This window comes from Mycetomoellerius zeteki, unplaced genomic scaffold, assembly GCF_001594055.1.
Source record: "Mycetomoellerius zeteki isolate Tzet28-1 unplaced genomic scaffold, Tzet1.0 scaffold223, whole genome shotgun sequence".
Lineage (NCBI taxonomy): Eukaryota > Metazoa > Arthropoda > Insecta > Hymenoptera > Formicidae > Mycetomoellerius > Mycetomoellerius zeteki.
In genome coordinates, this window is record NW_017257198.1 from 884,779 (window position 1) to 908,054 (window position 23,276).

The 23,276-nt window shown below is 32.3% G+C and overlaps 1 protein-coding gene across 2 annotated transcripts in view; it reads left to right on the forward strand.

Moving 5' to 3' along the window:
• LOC108723152 (KCNQ potassium channel) overlaps positions 1-15,929 on the forward strand; it is a 38,947-nt gene extending 23,018 nt beyond the window's left edge. The window contains exons 9-13 of one of the 2 annotated variants that reach the window (XM_018448678.1): positions 2,102-2,343; positions 5,933-6,025; positions 9,245-9,401; positions 11,365-11,487; positions 13,748-15,929. In XM_018448678.1, the coding sequence (XP_018304180.1) occupies positions 2,102-2,343; positions 5,933-6,025; positions 9,245-9,401; positions 11,365-11,487; positions 13,748-13,849 (717 nt within the window). In that variant the 3' untranslated portion in view covers positions 13,850-15,929. The remainder of the gene's footprint in view (positions 1-2,101; positions 2,344-5,932; positions 6,026-9,244; positions 9,402-11,364; positions 11,488-13,747) is intronic. The other variant, XM_018448679.1, reaches the window with a different exon arrangement.
• The last annotated feature ends 7,347 nt before the right edge of the window (positions 15,930-23,276 follow it).

Sequence of the window (23,276 nt, forward strand, 5' to 3'; positions counted from 1 at the left end):
TTTACGATATTTGAAATAGAAAGAACGCTCAGTGATGATTTAACAATGATAAAATATACCTTAAATATATTTCAGTTGATTTGTGTAAAGAAGATGGTATGTAAATGGTTTATATTTATTTTCATTCTTACTCTCTTTTGCATGTTTATTTTTTTCTAAACTTTTTATCACATTTCTTTACACGTTTCTGTTACACGACGTAAAATGTCTTATTTTTTTATATTATGTAAGTCGGGATCACTGTACTCACCTGCTAAATGTAGAATATAGCATATTGAAAAATATATATTTCATATTGCTATTACGAGAATCATACTTTCTCGCTGCACGCTTAATTGTAATAAAGACGGTCAAGTCTGCGCAAACGTTCTATCGTAGTCGTATTTAGTATTTAAACCTCAGAACGTAATATTGATTTACGTCATTTACGGAACTATTATATACGAGCTTCTCCAAATAATATCCGAAAATAATTATCATTTTTCCTATTTTAACAAATTATTTTCCTATTGAAAAGTATTTTTATTTTATTTTTATTCGCTACATTATCCCGAATAATTTAGAATTCAAATCGAGATTTTTTATTTTTATCTTTCTGTTAACAACAGCTGAAAAGAAATTGTCGCGGCAATTCATTAAATCGTTATTACTCAAAATTCGTCACAATAAGAAGTTTACGTCACATCCTGAAATTTTTGCATGTTTATTTTTTCCTAAACTTTTTATCACATTTCTTTACATGTTTCTATTACAAGTCGTGAAATGTCTTATTTTTTATATTATGTAAATCGGGATCACTGTACTCACCTGCTGAATGTAGAATAGCATATAAAAAAAATATATATTTCATATTGCTATCACAAGAACCGAAATTTGCGCCGAGAGTTTGGATCTGAATATTCGTCGTTATCAAAGATTTTCGAATTTTCGAGAAATAAAGGAAATAAGAACAACTTTTACGAAACCATTACGCTTATTAGCTTTAACGTTGTACGAATTGTCATTTATTTGAAATATCATTGCTTTTTCTTTTTAATGTCGAAACTACAAATGCCAACTAAAACGAGATACTGAATTTTTTATTTTTTTAACTAACGAGGCAATCTACTTGCACGTTTGTATAAGTTACTTTTCGAACGAACGAGGCTTTGCGTAAGCTTCTTAAAGTTTTTGCTTATGAAGAAACAATATAATCGTCCATTTAATCATATTTGCGTATTCCTAGCTTATGTGTGTATTCTTATATTCTATACCTATATTCTTTTTCTCTAAAGATAGCGATCAGTGTTTCGTGGAAAGCAACTTCACTTTACTTAGAGATATTTTGTAACATGCATGAGCCTGAATTACGTATGTCTCTAGTTGTATATATATGTATATATATATATATGTGTATGTTTACACATTACTCCTTGTCTCCGCATCGTAATCTTCAGAGGACTTGAAATCTCGCTCGCGAATTCACATAAAAATGGGAATTTACGTCAGTCGTGTGGCTTGACAATTCTCTGTACGAAAAATATACAGTATTACGGAGAGATTTCGAATGCTTAAAAATGTGTTTTACGTCAAGAAGCTACTCTTAGAACGTTTACGCAAATATATTTCAGAAAGAATAGATTTCCTGAATAAAACATACATATTCTCATAGAATATTTTCATCGGTATTATTAGTATGATTTGTTCAAGTATTTTAGGAATGTTCTATAATTAAAATAAAGTCCTGAGAAGGAAAAAGGTTTATTTTATGTAACATGCTCGGCATACTGTGCGCTGGAGATTTTGCTATATACGGATCGTATTGAGTTGTTTTTTGAAGCTGAAAGGATGTCATAAACGACATAGGCTCGCGATCGACGTAATTTTCCATAGATTGCTTTTTGAGCCTCCCATGGAAGGAATCGTTCATGCTGTTGTACATATTTTCCGCAAAATAACAACGATGACGTTGATGATGACGACAATGATGGGCTCGTCAATTTGAGAAAGATAAATGAAAAAAAAAGAAAGAAAAAAGAGAAAGGGGCCGAATGTCTGGCCAGTAGGGATAGTGCATGTTGTGTTCGATGTGTGTTGTAATGGGAGGGCACCGGGGGTTCAGTCTCTGATGATCCAGGTGGCAAAGAAGGCGAATGTGCTGAAGAGGCGGAAATCGCGGAACCGAATGGACGTCCAACAACAGCAACAGCCGGCTTTGCCGCCCGTCACGATATCGGGCGGCATATCAGCTGGTGCCGGGACTGGCCTGAACGACAATCAACGTCTCGAGAACGAGGGCGACGTGGTTTTTTACATGGAGGAGCCCAAGGTGGGCACGCCGAATCGTGCCAGACGTGACAATCGGTGAGAGACATCTAACAAATTTTTATGTTGAAGAGAGAGAGAGAGAGAGAGAGAGAGAGAGAGAGAGAGAGAGATATGCGTTGGGATATTATCCATAATAACGAAGAAGATTATTTCAATCCTAATCAGTCTTGTTTACGTTACATTGCATTGTATTGCATACAATGTATTAATTTCAAGTACAAAATTTGCCATAACAGCGCAAATTTCATCGTCACCTTTAATATATCTAAGTCCGTTTCTTCGAGCGGAAGAGTCGCTTGGAAGACTTGCCTTTCAGTTCAGTAAATACGACGGTGAGAAGACGAAGCTGATACCATGAAATTGGCGAATTTATTTCCGAATCTCGCTGTCGCCGTCGTGTGACATCGAGTGAAAAGTGTACCGAGATGTTCTGGGACTTTTTGAATGCGAGTAATTGTGCGCTAATCCTCAAAAGCGAAAATATACTCGTTGATGTACTAAGGCTCTTCTTACAATTATTGCTTTAAATTCAAAATTTCTCAAGTAATGCATCATTTTAATCAAACAATATATTAATTTTCCTTACAAATCACTTGTTTTTTTCGATAATTTAGAAATTAATCGGTCTTCCACTAAAATCAAAATTTATTTTGATGCTTTGGCAAAAAGGTTAGGAATCTAATGTAGTTAAATTTCGAGCAAAATAAATCCTTAATTTGCATTATATGTTGCGTCTCATAATGTATTATGTGCTACTTTCGGTATGTTGAAAATTCTAATCCACATCATACTCGCGGAATAAACATTTGGAGTTGTATAACACAAATCGTTCACAAACTAAAAATTGCAATATCCATAAATTATATGCAAATATCACTTTGTGTTTGTGTATCGATATTGATGTTTTCCAACAACGTACACAGGCAACACTGTGTAACTGTGTACGAGTGTTTTCTACAATAATTATGACACAAGTCGACACAATCGTACACAGTTAAAATGGTGTGTTCGACTGTTGTTTTTTTATATCACTTTGCAAATACCAAATTTTTACATTTCATTATCATTTACTTTTCTAAGAGTAATGAGAGATTTCGAGATTACATTCGGACATATTCGGATATAAATGTATGGAACCTTTTTCCTTATTTCACTCTGGCGTGAAATAAAAAAGCTAGGCAATATTTTAATTACAAGTCGATACTGTGTATTATTGTATCACACAGTGTATAATTGTGCTCTGTTGCTGGAAAGCACCTATTATTTGATGTTTGTATATATTAATTATTAATATGTTCGAGAATTAATTGAAGATATCAGATTATATTTATCGACAAAGAATCAAATTTTCAAATAGTATTGACGGTAATTTGATGAGGCATATCATCGATATATTACGTACAAACGTCATTTGATATCTTTCATTAGTTTTCGAACGCATCAATTAATTGATGTGTTTGAAAGTTGGAAGAGATATCAGATGATATTCATACATAATTTGTCTATGAAGGATCGTGAATTACCGAAGCATATAAATTGGCAATATATCGGAGAAACTGTTGAAACTATTGATTGCTGTATTATCTGTCCTAACGTATTATGTAAATTAAACATAACTTATAGAAATATCCCTGCGTGTATATAAAATCTTTATAAAACGCAACGTTGCATTATACAAAATAAAATGTTTTCTGCAATCCGCATTTGTTCAATGTGAGTTTAGAATTTATATCTGCAGTACGTCTATTGTCCTAATGTACCGCTTCGAAACAAAATGTAAACTTCCTGTTAGCTGTTTCTTATTTGTGCCTATATAATAGGTTCTCCCAACGGTATTTCTCTCTACTGTCAAGAGACGCATATTTAGCAAATTGCTCTGGAGAAAGATTCTCAAAAGTCATGCGCTGTGTAGAAGAAGGAAGTTCCGATACCGGATGCATTAATCTTTAAACTGTAACGCTCGAAAAAATTACACTAGAGAGAGACAGTATCGCCGGTCTGACAGACCGCTGTGCTTCCGTGTTTATCTCGTACTAATTTTATAAGTTCTTTATCGTGGTATAAAAATATAAGATATTTCATTGCGCATAATGGCCGACAGACTAAATCAGGACAATCAATCAAATATTTGTCCTAAATCAGAACAACCAATCACAATTTTGTCTTAAATTTTGGACGTTGTGATTGGTTTAAGAGCAGCGGACGATTGTACATCCTCGGGAATGAAATACCTTATGTTCTAATACCATGTTCTTTAATAAAAATTAATAAAAAAATGTACGTCTTCAACTATTACGAATATTTATAGATGGGGAAGAATGTTTTAATATGAAAAAATTAGACAAAGATCTCATATATGAAAGAAATAAAATATATTTCAACGATAGCAAACATGGAACTTAAATTTAAATTTAAATAAAGAAAAAATAATTTTTCTTACAAATCTTTCTTATGCAAAATATTAAAAAAGGACTCTGAACTTTTAAAGACATTTGGCGTACCAGTCAATGTATGCACACCTTTCGCGAGCACTGTAAACAAATTGGTATCTCACACTTTGTGCATTTATATGATGTTTTACGCTTTAATTTATAATCACATAACGTGCACGTTTGTCTTTTTTCGAAGAAAATATTAGTTCGTACGTTATGGGTTCTTGTCTGTGGCTTATTTACTGATATTAAAGTATCTTTTATCACATCAAGTTCTTTATATCTTTTTGGGTGCAATTGTCGAGTTTCCATATTGTTAATAAAAGAAGTTCGAGGTTAAAAAACATCTTAACTTCAAAATATAATAATAAAATATAACCACAAATTATAAGCACACCAGTAAATAAGAGTTAAAACGTGTAAATAAGACATAGATGAAGAAATACATATTTGATCAATATTGCGGAAAAGTAACGTAAACGGTATTTCTGGTCTGTGGGACCGCTATAATTTTACAACTATCCCATATTATACTTTCACAGCGAAAGACAACGGAACTATCGCAATGCTTGGTGGGAACAGATAATATAGGAAGGTACTATGAGTTTAAAGCCCAAGACAATGCGAGGGAATAGCGATAGCGATAGGAATAACATGATTTCAACCTATCAGAAATCGGATATATCGGAATACACAGTTTCTGATAGGTTGAAATCATGTTATTTCTATCGCTATCGCTATTCCCTCGCATTGTGTCTTGGGCTTAAAACGCGCCTAACGAATGTCAAGGAAATTATTGACAAGTAAAGTTTTAATAGCAGTCTATGAGACCGGCGTTACAGTTTAAAGATTAAACATCGAAAATGCTAAATATTTACTAGATGCATTTAATAATAATTTTGTGAAAAATACGCGTGCAAACATCATACCTAAATATCTCTATAATATTACAATCTGTATAATATTAAAAAAATCAGGTAAAAGTTATATATCACAAAGTTTGTGATATATAAAATATACGATAGACATTACTGTGTAAAGTGATTCTCGTGAAATCGTACAGCGATTCGCGAAAGTTGCCCTGACTTGCGTCAGCCTGTGTCTAAAGAGTGTCTTCTCCAGAGCAATCTCGCCACGTCGAAAGAACGAGATCCGTGAGCCCGTAGTTTAACTAGCGTGTTTCCGGTTGGCAGGGGAAGTCTCTTCACCTCGCAGACGAGTTCGGTGACGGAGGCGACCAGCGATGAAATTGATATTGACATCGAAGAACCACAGAGAGTAACCACGTAAGTATCTATTGATAATTTTTACTCATCCTTTCTACGTGCATTGAAATATATGTATATTAACCATACGAAGACTTATGATTTGTTTGGTAACTTCTAAAGCAACTCTCGAATCTACTATCGTTTCCGTGGTCGATCGTAAAGTTATTAAACGCTCGTTTCGCGTGTATATACATCGAGTTAGATCGCGCCGACCGAAATCAGAGTATAGGAAGCCGAGGAACGTATATCTCCATGCAAATTACTTCTACTTTGCATGCGGAATCGATAGTACCGAGGAATTTTCCTGTACCTCGTGCATACCTCGTATCATAATATACAGATAAATATCGCACAGATCGTTACGAGTGTGCTAGCGTTAGAATAGAATATGCTTTCTGTTCTTCAACGAAATTTAATTTTGCGAAAATCTTGTAGTTTCACTTCATGCATCCACTCGTAGCTACTAAGGCTTGAATTCTACTCCTCTGAAAGGAGAATCGAATGCGCGAAGGTTTGAGATAATAGTGTCGAAGTAATGTTTTGCAACTTGGTAATCGTGTAATTTGATCCTCATTTTCATCGCGCTCTTCTGCATTTGCATTCACGTTTTTCAATTTTCATCGTCTATTACTAATCATTTCCAGCTGAATGATTCATTCAAGAGAGAAATGAAAATAGAGTGTTGAATATTATCTAAAGTATACACATATATATATATACAGTCTAACTTTAATGCACTTTTAAACACGAGTAATTGTATGAATAAATATTTAAACTACAATTTATTTCAACAGTGATTACATCTGTATTTATTATCTATATTATTATCTATATTTTCATAGAGTACAATTTTTAGATAATTTTAACTAACGCTTTTTACATAGATTTTTTACGAAATTTTCGAAAATATCTCTCACTTTATTCTACAGAATATTTTATTCTAGATTTTTTATATAAATAAATATATATATGTACATATATATACGAGTATATATTTTAAACGCTGAGAATGTTTTGTATATATTTAACATATTATATATTTAACTTCGGATTTTTAATTTTGGTGTTTAATATAATACATATTTAGCTATGATATGTATATTCAATTGGACCGATGCAATCTATTTGTCTTTTAATATTGCGGAGCAATATTTTTCAATGCGATAAAATCTGCTTAGTTTCCATTTGTTAAGAATTAAGAATAACTGTGAAATAATTAGGCATATATATATGAGAGATTTATATATGTATATGTACATATAATGCGCCAAAAATATACACATTTTCATTATACATCGCACTCAAATCCGTGAAAGAGAAGCGACAAAGTATGAGGGAGGCCTTTCTCGGCGGCTTTTCGCGTCATTGATATTTTGAAGAGGTTCTGCGGGCGCGAATGAAACGCACGATATTTCGTACAAAAGGCCCTTTTCGTACACTCGCACGGACTCGTGAGTGCTTTTTCCACCTCACCATTACTTCACGCCGGTATAAATGACCCAGATTTCATGGCGTCGAACGAAGGTGCACGTGTATGCTTGAAACTTGTATATAAAGACACTTGCCAGATTTTTCTGTTCCATCTTCACTCCTTTCGCTCTCATTCACTTCCGCCCGAGGCTTTCTTATATTTGTCAACCAGAAAGCATCTCATTTGAATATTTTTCATTGTCAACTACATCCTTTTCAATTTTGTTTAAAAATGTTATCTTACGTGTCTCGTGAAATCAGACTTTTTTCTATTTTTGACTTTGTTCTCACTCCTGTTTTTCATCCTGTTATATACTGTATATACTGTATCGTCGTTTTTCTTGTTACTAATTGTACGAGTTATACTGCTCTTGTTGTATACTAAAATTTGGTACGTATATTGAATTTTAATGATGTATTTTTATTTTCCCGCAATTCTCTTCCGTTAATTAAAAAAAAATAATAAAATTTTATTATCCAATTTTTTATCTCAAGAGTAATTAAATACAAATAGAATCACAAGAGCTTTTACATTTAATTGTTAATCCTACAAATAAACATACATGCAAAGTCTCTTTTAATTATAAAGCAATATTTGTACTTAATATAACAATGTGTTTGTGTGTAAGTAGTGTTATATGTATACATATATAGATATAATAATTATTAAGAAATTTAATGATTAAATTAAATGATTTACTCAGACTGATGATCTCAGACTTATTTATATCCCAAAGTAAAATAAATACATCTACTACTCGCTTATTTATTATTAGCTCTTACGATTAGTCGAGTTTTCCATTGTGACACTTGGTAAACGTTCTTCCGACGATTTGCCATGTATAAAGCACTCTGTTTCACATTTACACTCACGACAAAAGCATCTGCCAAGGAGCTAAGCGTTCTTGGAGAGAACCCTTTCACGTAAACACCTGAAGAATAGGCGCTCTTCTCGAGAGCATATTCCTCCGTTCTTTGGCACCGTGGGGTTGAGAGCTAACAGATGAGAGTAGCGCAAAGTCGAGAGAGAAGAAAACCATTATTTTGGTCAATATACGTGGGTGATGGGTCAGCTTGTAATCCGAGATGAATGTTGACATGTAATATTGCGTTTGACACGAATCAATTTTCCAACTCGGTATATCACAATTATTTTGCGGACTATGAATAGTACATGGATTACGACTATTACGAGAAGGATAACTTTATCGATATTACGTCATTGCTTTATCTCAAAAGTAAACTTACTCATTTTAAATGAACACGATTATCCTAACAGAAAGAGACTATTAAAATGTTAGCGCTTTTAGAAGTATCTACCTTTGAACGTGCAGCGCAGCTTTATACTTTATGCAATTTACGTTAACGGAGTTCAGCGTTGTACAATACTTTACCGGTTATTTCTAACGACGAAAGGGAAACGAGCTGTTGCGTCTTGCCGCGTCATGACCGACTAGGAAAATTAAGTTAGCGAAAATCGCAACTCGAGAAGGAATCGATGTCTCTTCTAAATTAAATCAAGCGAATTTGAAACCGCTACAACAAAGTGGTTCGTGATTGAATGTTGTCAATATGATATTTCAATGGCGATTAAATTCAAAATTAACATGCTCATCCCAAAGCATATTTTTATCTTTACGATATTTTTAATAATATTTTGCATTTACACATGTACTGCAAATAAAAAAGAAGAGATGACTGTATATAAATGTATCTTCTCCTTGTTGCAGTTTGCCAGTCTAAATTTCGCATTTTGTCACTTTTTAGGTTGACAGAGGCACACCGGAATGCTATTCGTGCAATCAGGAAGATCAAGTACTTCGTGGCTCGCAGAAAGTTTCAACAAGCTCGAAAACCGTACGACGTTCGTGACGTCATCGAACAATACAGCCAAGGTCATCTAAACATGATGGTGCGGATTAAGGTGAGTCGATCCTTCATTCTGAATAAATCTATAATACCACAACTCGAAGATTATCATTTAATACAGAGACAATAGGTTATTTTAAAGAAACACCATTTCGTTCGCGAGACCAATCGTCGCAATTATGCGTCGTTTAATCTAATGAGTAAATGACACATGACAAGATAAACTTATTTATCACGTGATAAACAGTAATTGCTCTTATTTGACAGATTACTAAGCGATCGTCTATAGCAAATTCTGGTTCCGTGTTTAATCAACCATACGATCGCCAACGATTAGTTCAACACGTAATATCGAAGGACATGTCGTACAAAGTCCGTGTCGGTTCACGGGACAATGTAACCATCGGTATACGACGCAAAATAGAGCCATCAATTAATCGACAAATGGTTGTCGCGGCTTACATCTATACTCATCGGGCACCAAAAGATCGATCGTACACATTAATACCTTCCCTGGTGAAAATTTTTCTCATAATTTTTATACGAATTGGAACATTTTTCAGAAATACTCAGAAATATTCGGAAAGTTTATATCTTCTCTCAGAATTTTTTCATACAAGTGAATCCTGAAATATTCTGAAATTTCTCATCTCATAATTTTTAAAAAATATTTTTTAATTTTTTAGATTTTATAACATTTCTATCAGATTATACTTACAAAAACTTTAAGAAATCTGACGATATTTCATAAGTAACATATATGAAAAAATCTGAGAAAAGATTTTCTGAGAAGTGTTTCAATTCGTATAAAAAAATGTGAGAAAATTATAAAATTATATAGAAATTCTGAAAAATATATGAAAAATTTTGAGAAAAATTTTCACCATGGTTAATACATGAATTTTATAAGCTCTTTCGGAACATATATGTATATGAGAAATACATATATGCTATGACCCGTATTCAGAACGTGCTTACAACGATATTAGCGCGCTAACATACTATACTTTACGTCACGCATATTATAGAATTTCAGAAATAAAAGCGCGTTCTGAATACAGGCCTATATGTATATTAAAAGGTGCAGTTGCAAAAATACTTATCTTTCTAAAAATAAAATAAAATAAACTTAAATTGTGATAAACCATTGTTTTTGCTCGTGTTTCATTGTGCTTTCATGGTTCTCATTTCAATTTAATTTTCACTGATATCTTTTTGTCGTCTTTCGTATGCAACAATTTAATATAAAACTTCAAACAAAAATACATTTATGATTTTAAACAATTCGGTCTGTCATATATTGACAATTTTATTTGTGTATTTAATATGACATATTCATTAATATTAAATTACATTAAGCGATGTTTATCGTTGATATATTTATTTGTAAAACGTTTTCAAATATCGTTTAACAATTGCTGTAGGAAAAAAAATGACGACTTTAAAAAGTCTGCAAAAACAAAACGTCAATCACGGTAAACTCAACTTCTGTGAGCACACTGTCTTTTGTTTGCCGAAGAAACTTCAGTACTTTGCGACGAGCGAATATAAAGTTCCATTATATGTATGTATATCGAGAAGATCGATAATATCCTCGAGCCCCCGGTGTTTCGCAGCGAGTCCTGCTGATGAAATTTTGAACTGCTGATTTAATTGCAAGCGCAACCGATGCTCATTTGCGCATTGTTTAATTACAGCACCGCGTTAATTTCGATCTTGAAACGCCTTTTACGTCTCATTTTGTTATGTCTATATCGTTATGTCCGTTTCATGTTGCAAGAATTGCGATAATTTTGCGAATTCGCTCTTAATCACAAAATTGCACTAAATTGCAGAAACAACCAGGAAATAAGAAACTGAGGAACAAAGGCTTAAAGCAATATTAATTAATAATATGAAATATTAATAGCGAATAACAATTTCTCTTTTCACGTCTGAGCCGTTCGATCACCGCATTTTTCGGCGTAGTCTGGGAGTAAAATTACGAGCGGTTGATTGCACGTTCGATTTGTCCGCAGGAGTTGCAGAGGAGATTGGATCAGACCCTGGGTAAACCAGGGAGCTACCTGGCGGGAATCGACCGGGCAGGCAACGTAAAACCCATGACGATTGGCGCGCGTTTATATCGAGTAGAGCAGCAGGTGCGTCTTTCCCTTTAATTACCGTAATATTTCTTTTATGAATATTTAACTGTTCTACTTCCTCAACGCATAGCTTAACGCGTGTGTGAATCTATCTTCGTATTTGCGGAGGGAATGCATAATTGAATAACCTACTTTCAAATCCATATTTTCCAAAAATTACATTTACGAGTTTATTATGAGTTTCCCACGGCTTTATGAGCATAAAAACATCCAAATAATAAACAGTTAAAAAAAGTGTCAAAGAAAAAAGAATTACAATTTACAGTTCTTTTAATGTTTAATATAAATTTAATCGTTGAAACGTCGCAATTTTTAAGAAGTTTGTAATTAAAACGGTAAAAAAGAAGTAAAACTTTTTCTTAACATAATTTTTCATAAAGCAAACGGCATGAATAGCATGCTAGAAAAGATTTATGTTCCTTTCAAAATTAAGTTTATTATATATATTATATATATATTAAAACTTTCAATCTTGGAAAGAAGTCCATTGTGAAGAATTAATAAAATTTTCACGATCAAATATTGCATTTATCACATATTACACGAAGATTCTGAATTAAGTCATTTTATGACCACGGACAATCTATTGAATATTTGATTCCATTATGTGATATCGTTAATCTCTAATTTTGGACCTGTATTTAATAACTTGAATTTTTAAAAATTGTTCTCTGTATCAATATCATTCTTTTATCATATTGAAATTGTTGAGTTTACATTAAATTTGTATTCAGCGACTTGAAAATTCTTCTTAAGCTTGAATAAATGATTGGAAAACGTTCGCATCTATATTTCTCAATAGTTTAATTGTCACACTTGTTTTACTAATCCATTAATCTTTATCTTTACAACTTTTTTTGAGAATCGAAAGTTCTAATAATATATTGTGTTTAACTTTGTTAAAATAAAATAAAATCTTTCCAACACGTTATAATTGTATAAACATAATGAAATATACTGGTCTTTTTCAACTTCAATTTTAAACTTTTTAAAACTGAAATGCAATTTTGAAGATTAAAATTATATTCTGTTAAATAGTACAGAAAGTAATTAATCTCTTTTTTGAATTTGGAAATTAGTTATTTTTTGTTAAACTGTGTAATGTTTAAACTACAGATTTTTTTTTTAAATTGCAAATCAGCTTATTGATTTTCACGCGAGGTCAGATTAGAATTATATTCACATTTGCGCAATCTTTATCAAATCATTTTTTAAAATTTTTAATTGGTCCTTATTCTTTTATAGAAAATTTGCATACGATACGTATTTTACCCCATTAATTATTCTGTCGATTCAGATTTCCCTAACTTAAAAGCAAAAAATGCACAAATGGTGAAAAATACGAATGGGATAACATTCGCTGTGCTAACTCTCGTACAAGAAAAACTAACGGAATTAATTACTTTAAATATCATATAATCTTATTGAAAGTATAATAATAGAAATTATGTTATATTTATTAAGTAATTCTTAATTTTTCCCCACAATTATATGTCTTGAAAATGGATATATTTAGAATTTTTTCGAGTGGAAAGAAGATGAAGCTTTATCAACTTTGTTATCATATAAATAGGAATTTGTTACGCTAATGAATTGTTTTTGAATACTTTAGAACTTTGAATGTCTCCTTCTCCTGATTTTGAATGAGAAGAAATATTAGATTTTGTAAATCGTAACTTTTACTTTTTTTTCTTGAAGAAATTAAAGGTAAAATATAGTTATTAAAAACGAAATATGTATAATTATAAATGGAGTACTCATTATATCTTAGCGCATATTCTCTTTTTCGGTTTAAAAACTTTGCGATAATTTTCTTTATGTATATGTCGAAGACTCTATTACAACTAAGAGAAATTTCAGAAATTATTTACATAGTTGTAATAGAGAGAAAAATACTTGTATTAAAAAGAAAAATATTATATATGACAATAAAAAATTTACTTTGAGTTAAAAATTAAGTTGTATTTTTTGTGATAAAAAATGAAGAAACATAAAAATTTCGGTGGAGGGATGCAACCTCTCTTCTTTTTTCAATACACCTCTATAATAGAAGAGAAGACATAAAAAATTCTTTCTCTTATGTGGTTAGATAATAATTAAATTTATTTTGAATTTGTATTATAAAATGTTCTGATTTGCTTGAATAAAAATACCTGGGAGATCAAAGATTCTTTTCATTATTTTTTAGTAGACACTTCGCATAAATCGAAGTGTAAACTTTTTTCGAATGTATCAGTATGAAATTTTCTGCTTGCAGTTATCTGTGATGGACAAAAAGCTGGATCAGTTGGTACATGTATTAAATGCGGTGGCGCAGAAGCAGCAGATACCCTTGCGGAGTATAGAGGATGACGTGTAACAGAGAGCCCCCAGCGAACTCGTGCAATCAGTTTTACGATCACCCGCGATTCCACGGATCCTGCCTCGCGTTACCATAACTACAGTGACGCCAAATATGTTCAGCGAGGGTTCTTAACAAGGGAGATGGCACGCGCCCGATAATGCTGTCCCGAGCATGTCTGGAAAGTACAAATATTATAGCGAACGCTATTCGATTCCATTCGATTCTCGAAAGACTACAATCGGAAGACTGTGACATCGAAGAGATCGTTATTAGTATTGGCAACTCTGGCGATCTTTGTAATTCCATCGTGACCACGGAGGTTCATTCTTATATTCTCGATCTTATAACTCGATGGAATTATGATTGTCGTCATCACTGCCATCGCTATCATGTCATTAGCGGGAGAACGATATCTTCTTCAGAGAAATACGTTATCAGAATCGAGGTTGAAAAGAGTCCTCAAACGTAAACGCAAACGACGAAGTCAAACGCACAGGATGGATAATCAAATTAATGATGAACGAATCAGGCGCGAAGCTAAGGCATAGAAACCGTAGATTGCGGTTATTGTACGCATAATGATATTTCTTTGAACGGGAACGAAAGTATCACGAGATAATCATGCGATTATCAAAGGAAGAACGCGAAGAAATATATTATTCAATGACGGTATAAAAATTGATCTTCTCGTCAGAAAGAACAAAAAAAAATCTCGATTCTGTTCCACCTTTTCAGTTCGCCGAAAGAATGAGTAAACGCCAATGGGAACATCACTCGGGCCAACTAGAAGTAATAAGGAGAAACAATAAGCAACATTGAACTTCCTAGAACAAATTTTAATTAAACTCGGTAGACTGTCGATCGTTCTGTCGATCGGCTGACCGTCAAACGGTGGAACCGCTTATCGGTCCCAAAGCGATTCCAACGGTTCTGCAAGGTTTACAATTTTGAATTGTGGTTCCATTTTGTTTTCAATTCCCGACACGGAAGTCCCGCAAAAGTAGAACCGTGGCTCGCGGAGTGTTTCCAGTTTCGATTCCGCGAGCGCGAGCTCTCTCGATTCATATCTCGATTTAATTCTTTGGCCTAGCACAAATATAGATATTTCGAGATAAGCCCGCTTCAAATACGCATGAATTTTCCATCTTCTTTTCTTTTTTTATGACGTTTCTCGATCGCACTTGCCTACAGCGCTTGTTCCTGAAGAGCAATACGTCTACGTAGAATTTAGATGCTCCGTATTAGAGAATCCGCGATATTATGCAATATATATCTATAATATTAGTCTTCGAGACGCGTGAGTTCTGCGAAAAATATTTTAACGAATTATTAAGGCTTACGCCACGAGAACGGATGAGTGAAAAGGAAGTGTATATATCGTGTGAAGACATGTCATTCTCGTGTACAAATACAATTTATATTTTGTACGTATGTTACTTAGGGAATATTTTAAAATCGGAAACGTGCATTATGATCTTGAATCCCGCGCGCGACTTGCAACGTTACAAAACTTTTTTATTTAGGATCAAAGCCGCGGATTGTGACGCGGCACGGAACTCTCATAGCCGTTTCCTCCAATATAGATTGACTTTAATTTCGATTCAATTTACTTTTCATCTTTTTCTAATTTTTAAACTAGAAAAAGATGTAAAGTTCGATGTAAAAGATGTAAGAATCGAGATTAAAGTTAATTTATAATGTTGGAAACAGGCATTAGACGAGCAATCTAACACCTTTTCATTAAATTAGATTGATCGAACGATTCGAGAAAGTACGGACGAATGACGATTGAACCATTGAAGGATAGTCACAGTTCTTATGATTTCCCGACTGCCAAAATTAGATCTAAATGAGACGAGCAATACAACATTAATAAGTTCAGATAGGTGGATTTGTGTCACCTCGCGATTCGCGGTTTTGGGTCGATCGATTATAACGGCCAGTCTTTCGTGGGTGGAAAATCGTTCTTTACCAGGCGGATCTATCGCACTTTATATATCTATCATCTCTTATATACATATTATTGTGTATATATATACAGTGAGGATAGATTTAGTGACTTTCTTAAATTAAACGGCTTCTAAGAGTATTTTTAATCACACAGAGAGACATATTATATGTATACATATACATTATATATATATATACATTATACATACATATATAAATATATATATATATATATATATAGGTGTAGGGTCCAAAATTATACACATTTTACAAGACTTTCTCGTGAACCAAAACACCACACTTTACTGCTGCAATGGATGTGGTGCTTGATTCGAGCCGATTAATTCGTTGCATCAGCGGACTATATACATATATCGCCGATCGAGCACACTCGATATTACATGCATTGTGTGTCTACTTCGTTTTACGCGTATGAACAAAGTTACAACTGGTCTCTACACTTATTTTTATACCATAATATTTTTTTGTATCGTACCAATTTTCTTCGTATTTTTTCATGTTGAATATACATATATGTGTATATAAGAATTGTATAAAATAATTTATTGTTTACTCGTACGTCAAATGCTCAATTGTTCTTGAATCAAGCACAACCTCTATCGATTATGATAAAATGGTAGTCAAGAGTTAGTAGTTTGAGAAAACGAAATTTAATGATCGTCCTCGGGGACAGGTATCTTAAAAAATAAACGATATTTTTAAACTTTCTCTTTTCCCGACCAAATCACGCATTGCCGACGTCTAGTTTTCGACAAGCATAATGAATACTCAAGAAACTCTCCGATTTTGATAATACCATTGAATAATGAGCACACTTTTGACAATTTTACATGGCGTTCTGTGTAACCCGATCATTTTTTATGAATTGAATCTCACGATGAATGGCTTGACTATCAGTTTATTATAAGTGTGTATTTCATCGAAATATATGAAGAAAGTGCACTGGAAGAACGTAAGCAAAATACTCTGTAAAACACGCTTTAGCCTATACGTGCGTACGAGCACACTCTATGGTGCCTCTCACTTAACTTACTCCACTTTAACACAATCGAGTAATAAAATTACGATAACGTATAGATCATATATGATAAATTATATAGATCACGGCAATGCAATGTATAACTTTCGAGATACGTGATGGTGCAGCGCGACGAAGAATTTTTCATTTATCTGACAATTATTATATGTCGAGTAGTTTCAATTTCGTCATCTTCGAATCTCGTAGAGTTGTGAGCTTCTCAATTTCTGTTTTTATTCTTCGTCACAAGTTCATCTTTTTAGGCGGCTTAAATAGATAATGGGGAATTTTTTGCACAGCGAGAATTTAAAGACCTGGTGAGTACCGATAATAAAAGCACGTGCACGATAAACGAAATTTAGAGATACTATACAATCATGAGTAGATAGAGGTGATTATTATTATAGAAGTAGAGACAATCAATATAAACGTCATTAACGTGACGCTATATGAAAATCAAATTTCCTTTTGTGACTTACTGAAAGACATTCTTAATGTAAATTTAGTCAACGAAGTAAAATAAGTTGATGAATTCCGTTTATAGATATGTAGAGATATTCAATGACCTCGCGCTCTAAGCACATCATTATTTTATTATGTAAAATTATTATTCCAGCAATATATTATTGTGCTGGTTCGTTGTTGCTCATACAACTGGGAAAACGATGATGTATGTATAAATAGAAAATGTAGACAAACTTTTTTTTTATACAATTCTATTATATATTTCAGATTTATTTTTGTATGCGCGCGCGAAATGTCTCTCTTTCCAGTTGTAACAGCAATTACTCTAATACTAATTACTTTGTATAGAATATATTTTTGTTAAAGATGCTCAAATATATTAATTAAGTATTTTATTTTTTATTCTAAATTTAGAGAAAAACCGTTAATTTTTTAATTTATAAAAGTTATAATTAAAGCTTCTGCTCTTTAAAAAATTTTTGTAGTTTATTTAAACATTGAATTATGATTGACCAAAGACATTAATTGTATTCTTTCTTCTTCAAGAATCGTGATAATTTATTATTGAAAAATAATTGAAAAGGAATATATAATTGTAGAAACGAATAGATATCTATAAATATTATATCGTAAAATACTCTAAAGGATCTCAAAATGCAAGTAGTGAATCGGCCAAAAAAAAGTATGTAATATAATTTTTATCATTAAACGCATGTATACATTATATATAATAATAAATACGCAAATCGTGTACACACACAATCGGGTTAGTAGAGATATATAGAAATTGTTTGAGGCGACAAACTAGACTTATCGCGTACAAATAAGCTCTCTTTTCTTACAATAAATTTAATTAACGCGAATATCAGCATTGAACTAGTAATAACGTAGAGAGTTATACGATCGAACGAGATGTTCATTACTCTCTCGCGGCTTAAAATGTGATAACGCAATCTACTCTAGTGAAAAGTTAGAAAATCGTGTCCGAGGGATCGCTTCTGTCCTTCTGCCTAAAAACTTCAATAAAAAAACTGTGTAAAACTTTAGTAAAAAAAACTTCAGATACCTCCGCTCTAGTTTAAACCGACAGGTCGATATACTCTCTTATCGCCGACGTCCAACGGATTAGTCTAATTCAGTCGACACACACATACACACACACACATTTTGCTTAATGGTATAAATAAAATATATAAAGCAGCACCGCTAACTCTCCTGCAAACCTCGTTTAGAGTTCTAAACGATCGGCGAATCTTTTCTAAACGCGCGCGTTTTCGTGGATCATGTGCCTATATACTAGTATGCGCTAGGGCAAAAATGAATTTAGGAGATACATCATCTTCGTTGTACTCCTCTTCTTTTTGACGAAATATTCTCACGGGTTTTTTCCTCTCGAGTTCCGCTAATCAGCGCTGGATATCTACGTATATATTCTTCTACGTGTAAAATATTTATGCTATGATTTTGCTACAGTTATTATCTACTAATGCATAAAATAAAAAACTCGGCACACGTTTGAAACTGCACTATTTTGGCAAGCTCTCGGTTGATAAAATCCGTGATTAAATGGGCGAAGAATAAAATAATGACGTCGTTTCTTAATTTAGGCTATAATATAATCAGAAAAAAAGTGTTAAAAATAATTCGGATATTCTATGCGTAGTTTATTGAAAATTGATATTTTATACGTAGACGCCCAGCCTGCCGATGCTAGATCGTATAAACGTGTAAAAAGTGGGACCGTATATCTGAAGTTTGTAGCATTCTGTCTATTGTAAACAGTTTTCTATGCTCCTTCTAATCGAACCCGGCCATCATCACGCCGATATTAGACATAAGAATAATCCGTAATATAATCTGTAGAGCGCGATCGTGCTTTTGACAACTAGAATTTACAATCTCGTGTATATTCACCGTATATATATTATATAGAACTTAGCGATTTAAGCGGAATAACTACTGTGAAGATAAATCGTACACGCTCTCGTACGCAGGACGATAACGTCGAATTCTCGTCCATGTGCGATGCGCTGCTGTTGAGAAATACTTGCCGCAATCTTTATTCGTATGAAATTTTTGTTTTACTTTTCTGTGATTTGAATGCGTATCGAATAACATACAGATAAATAACGATAGCGTTACAATTCGAGTATTGTAAGTAAGATATTGTTATTGGCTATTAAGGTATTTATTTTAAGCTTCTATATTTAATAGAATCTAATTCTCTCGCGCGCGGAGGATATGCTGATTTCTAAAGAATACACAATACCTATGATACTATGTACGAGCGCAAGAAGTTATTTGGAAGTGTGCGACGCGTTTCTTTTGCGAATGGCAATCTAAAGTCACTCTTAAAATTGTCTTAGAGATTTTTTACCGAGGGGGTAACCATCAGCTGAAATATTGTCCCACAGATTACATGATTTCATCTGATTACAAATAATTTTTTTCCCTATATATGAAGGTAAAATATACGATTTTATTTAATATTATACAATGATAGATTATACAATGATTTATCATGGTTGTATATGTAATTATCGGATTATAGAGATTTCATATGAATTTTATAATGATTTTGAAGACTGTGTCCCACGATTACATTAAGTGGTTACTCCTTCGCTTTTTATAATATCCCATTAATAATAAATTGGAAGTCATCAGAAGTCAGGAACTGACCAATCACAGTTGAATGTGAGAAGAATAATCGATTATGATTGGTTAATTTCTAGTTTCTAATTTTTGATTTATTACTAATTTCTTATTGTAGAAAGCCTCTGAAAGTTTCGCAATGAAATAATGAGTTATCCACTTACTTTTGTATGCGTCCATTCTATATGTATAAACTCTTCGCGCAGAAACGATCAAATTTTCAAATCTGCAGCATTAACGACTTGCTTGATAAATAAATTCAGTAGATGAGATTAACATTCATGATTCATTCTTAGATTCTCAATTTTCAAAATTTGTTGCTGAATCAAAATAATTCTTTGCTGATGAGTGCATTCTGCTATTGTACACAGCAAAACGTAAAACTATTACCATTTTGGTAGCATAATAATTCGTAGATATCAAAATTACCTTCAGCAAATAAAATGTAATATTCTTGCATTTGCTGTTCAATAACTGAAACTTATTACGTAACTTATTACTTAAAGTACAAATATACAAATATACAACGTCGTTAATAAACTTTTTTTTTCACCGGTATTTATGTAGTTTCCTTAATGTAGAATCCGTAATGGATTTTTTTTGTAATAAATTAATTTAAATAATTAAAAACAGAAAATATATTACTCGTTTATTTTATTAAAACAAAATTTATTAAAAATAACGTAGCATTGTATGTAGATATAATAGTCGCGTATGTAAATACTTGTATAAATGAAGACGATTGCACATATTATATACAATCAAGAACTTAAATGATAATTACATTGATTAAGACTAATACAATATTTTCCTCTTTTTCGTTGGAAATTTAAAGATTAAAAATTAATTTGCACTTGCAGGTTTTCTATGCGCTTGTAAAATCCTTCAATACAACAATCAATTTTCTGTCTGAAAAATGAATAGGAAACAGAAAGAATAATACTCTCTTTTACTAACATTTAATATATATTCTAGTAACGTTAATGCTGGCGCAAGATGTATATCGTGATGTACCTACTAAACACAAAACATTAAAAGAAAGATGTATGCGACAGAGTGTCCCATATATTATAATATTTTTACAATTAGATTAATATCCGACACAGTCAATAGCAAAACTCTTGTATAACAGTACTATCGATACTATATGAAAATCTTGCGTAGTAAATCTTGATTTATTAATCGTTCTTACAGCAAAAATAGATGATGGCAAAAATAAGTCGATCTTGATCCACTACATTTTTTGGTGCTCTTTGAATTTCGCAAAAACTCTATTTTTTAATAAACTTATCTTTTAATAAAATTTATTGGAATCACTTAAAAAAGTAATTAACAATAATATCATAATTAATACAAATAAGAAAAGTATTAACGATTTTCAAGTATCTCTCTATCATATTTCTCAATCTCTAATCTTAATTAAAAAAAGAACATCGGATTAAAATCCGATCCAATTTCCAATGTGCGAGGATTAACGAAAGATACATAAGATGTGAATATTATCACTGAGAACTTATCACTTCAGTGATTTCGACTGCAATGCACTTTTTTATAAATTACCTTCTTCGATGTAAGATTTGCTATATCGATTTTTCTTCTTTTTTTTAACATCAGAAGACATCACGCGTTCAGAAATGGCATGTGAGACATCAGCGCGCAATGCAACAACGGACGAGATTATGATGGCTCTGATATAAATATACGCGTACAACTTTCTGTGGCAAAAATGTTTTGCAAGTGTCCTTCCAATTGTGAATATGAGTAGTGCGCTCTCAAGAGTCTACGACAGTTTTAGATTTAGGCGAGCTTATATACCATTGTACATTACAATAGCCCATTCATGCGACATCGACGGACACGTTTCTACACGAGTAGAAACGTATGTAAAAATGTATAACAGAAACGCGATGAAATGATTTATAGGTGATGCAAATATCTGAATGGACTAAATGTATTATACATTGTACTGTATACACGCATATGCGTATACATACATAGGCGTATCTAAATCTATATGTATGTATATGTATGTATGTATAATATGAAACAAGATGCGTACACGCATGTAGATAAATGCTGATAATATTTTTAAGAATCGCGCGTAAAATCCGATCTGTCAAATATTGTACATTTGCGACAGCATTACTTAATTATAAATATAAAGCTATACATAATTATTATTATCAAATATTAGTAAAAGTTGAATATATCATATCTATCTATTCTCTTGAAAATATTTGATTGTCTTTTAATATCCCATTTTCTCTTTTGTTTTACGTACAAATTTAGTTTACTTAATTATCCAATACTCTTTAAGTTTCCTCGTCCTTCTTTCGTTCAAAAACCTCTGTCGCATTCAACACTCGCGAAATAAGTTTAATTACGATCGCATTAGTTGCTAAAATACAATGATAACTCAACCTTTTATATATTACTTTATTTTATATACTTTGAAAATTACGCGGAAAGCGTAAAGTACTATGTTGAGTTTATCTTGACATATAAAGGAATTAATTTTGCATATTCGATTACTTAATAATTTTACTTATTTTTCGTGCCATTAAATTAATTTTAATTTTTGATAATTTTTATAATGAATTTGTTACGCAATTATACTTTGTAAACATTGAAATAGAACGAAACAATCGTACATAATATAAAATAAAATCGAAGACTATAGATACAGTGCGTTACCCGCTGGAAGTGTCCATGGGTACGTAGTTCAATGTGCACGTTTAAAGGCGCCAGTGCCCAGTGGATAGGTTTCATTCAAAATACAGATATGTCCCAGACTCTCTAATAAAAAGTTTGGACATGATAATTTCAGTAAAATCACGTGAGAGAGAAGGATATATATTCAATATTTTTCCTCTTCCTCTTTGCGTTTCGAGAGGAATAAAATTGTTATTTTAAATAAATAAATCGAGAAAGTCCAATTTTGAATTTTAAACGTTTAATCATTTAAACATTTGCGGTAATTTTGAAGTAAGACAGTTCAAGAAACCAAAACGAGTACTTTTGTCGAATAGAAACATGTAAAAATGGTCATCAAAAAGAAGAATTCGGAAATATATACATTTTTATTGCTTCTCAAGAGAGGAAGCGTTAATATTAAAGTGGGAAGCAGCATGTGGAAAATTAATTTTTATTATAACAAAAGATAAAACTATTATATTATAAATTGTAAGAGTAAATAGGTATATATATAATTACAAACAAAAAAATAATAATGACGTAACGCCTAATTCACAGAACTGCGGCAACACGGCGGCATATGGTATCACGTTCTCATTTCTAGTTAGAAACGTATGTTCAAAAGTACATCTGAGTTCCTTC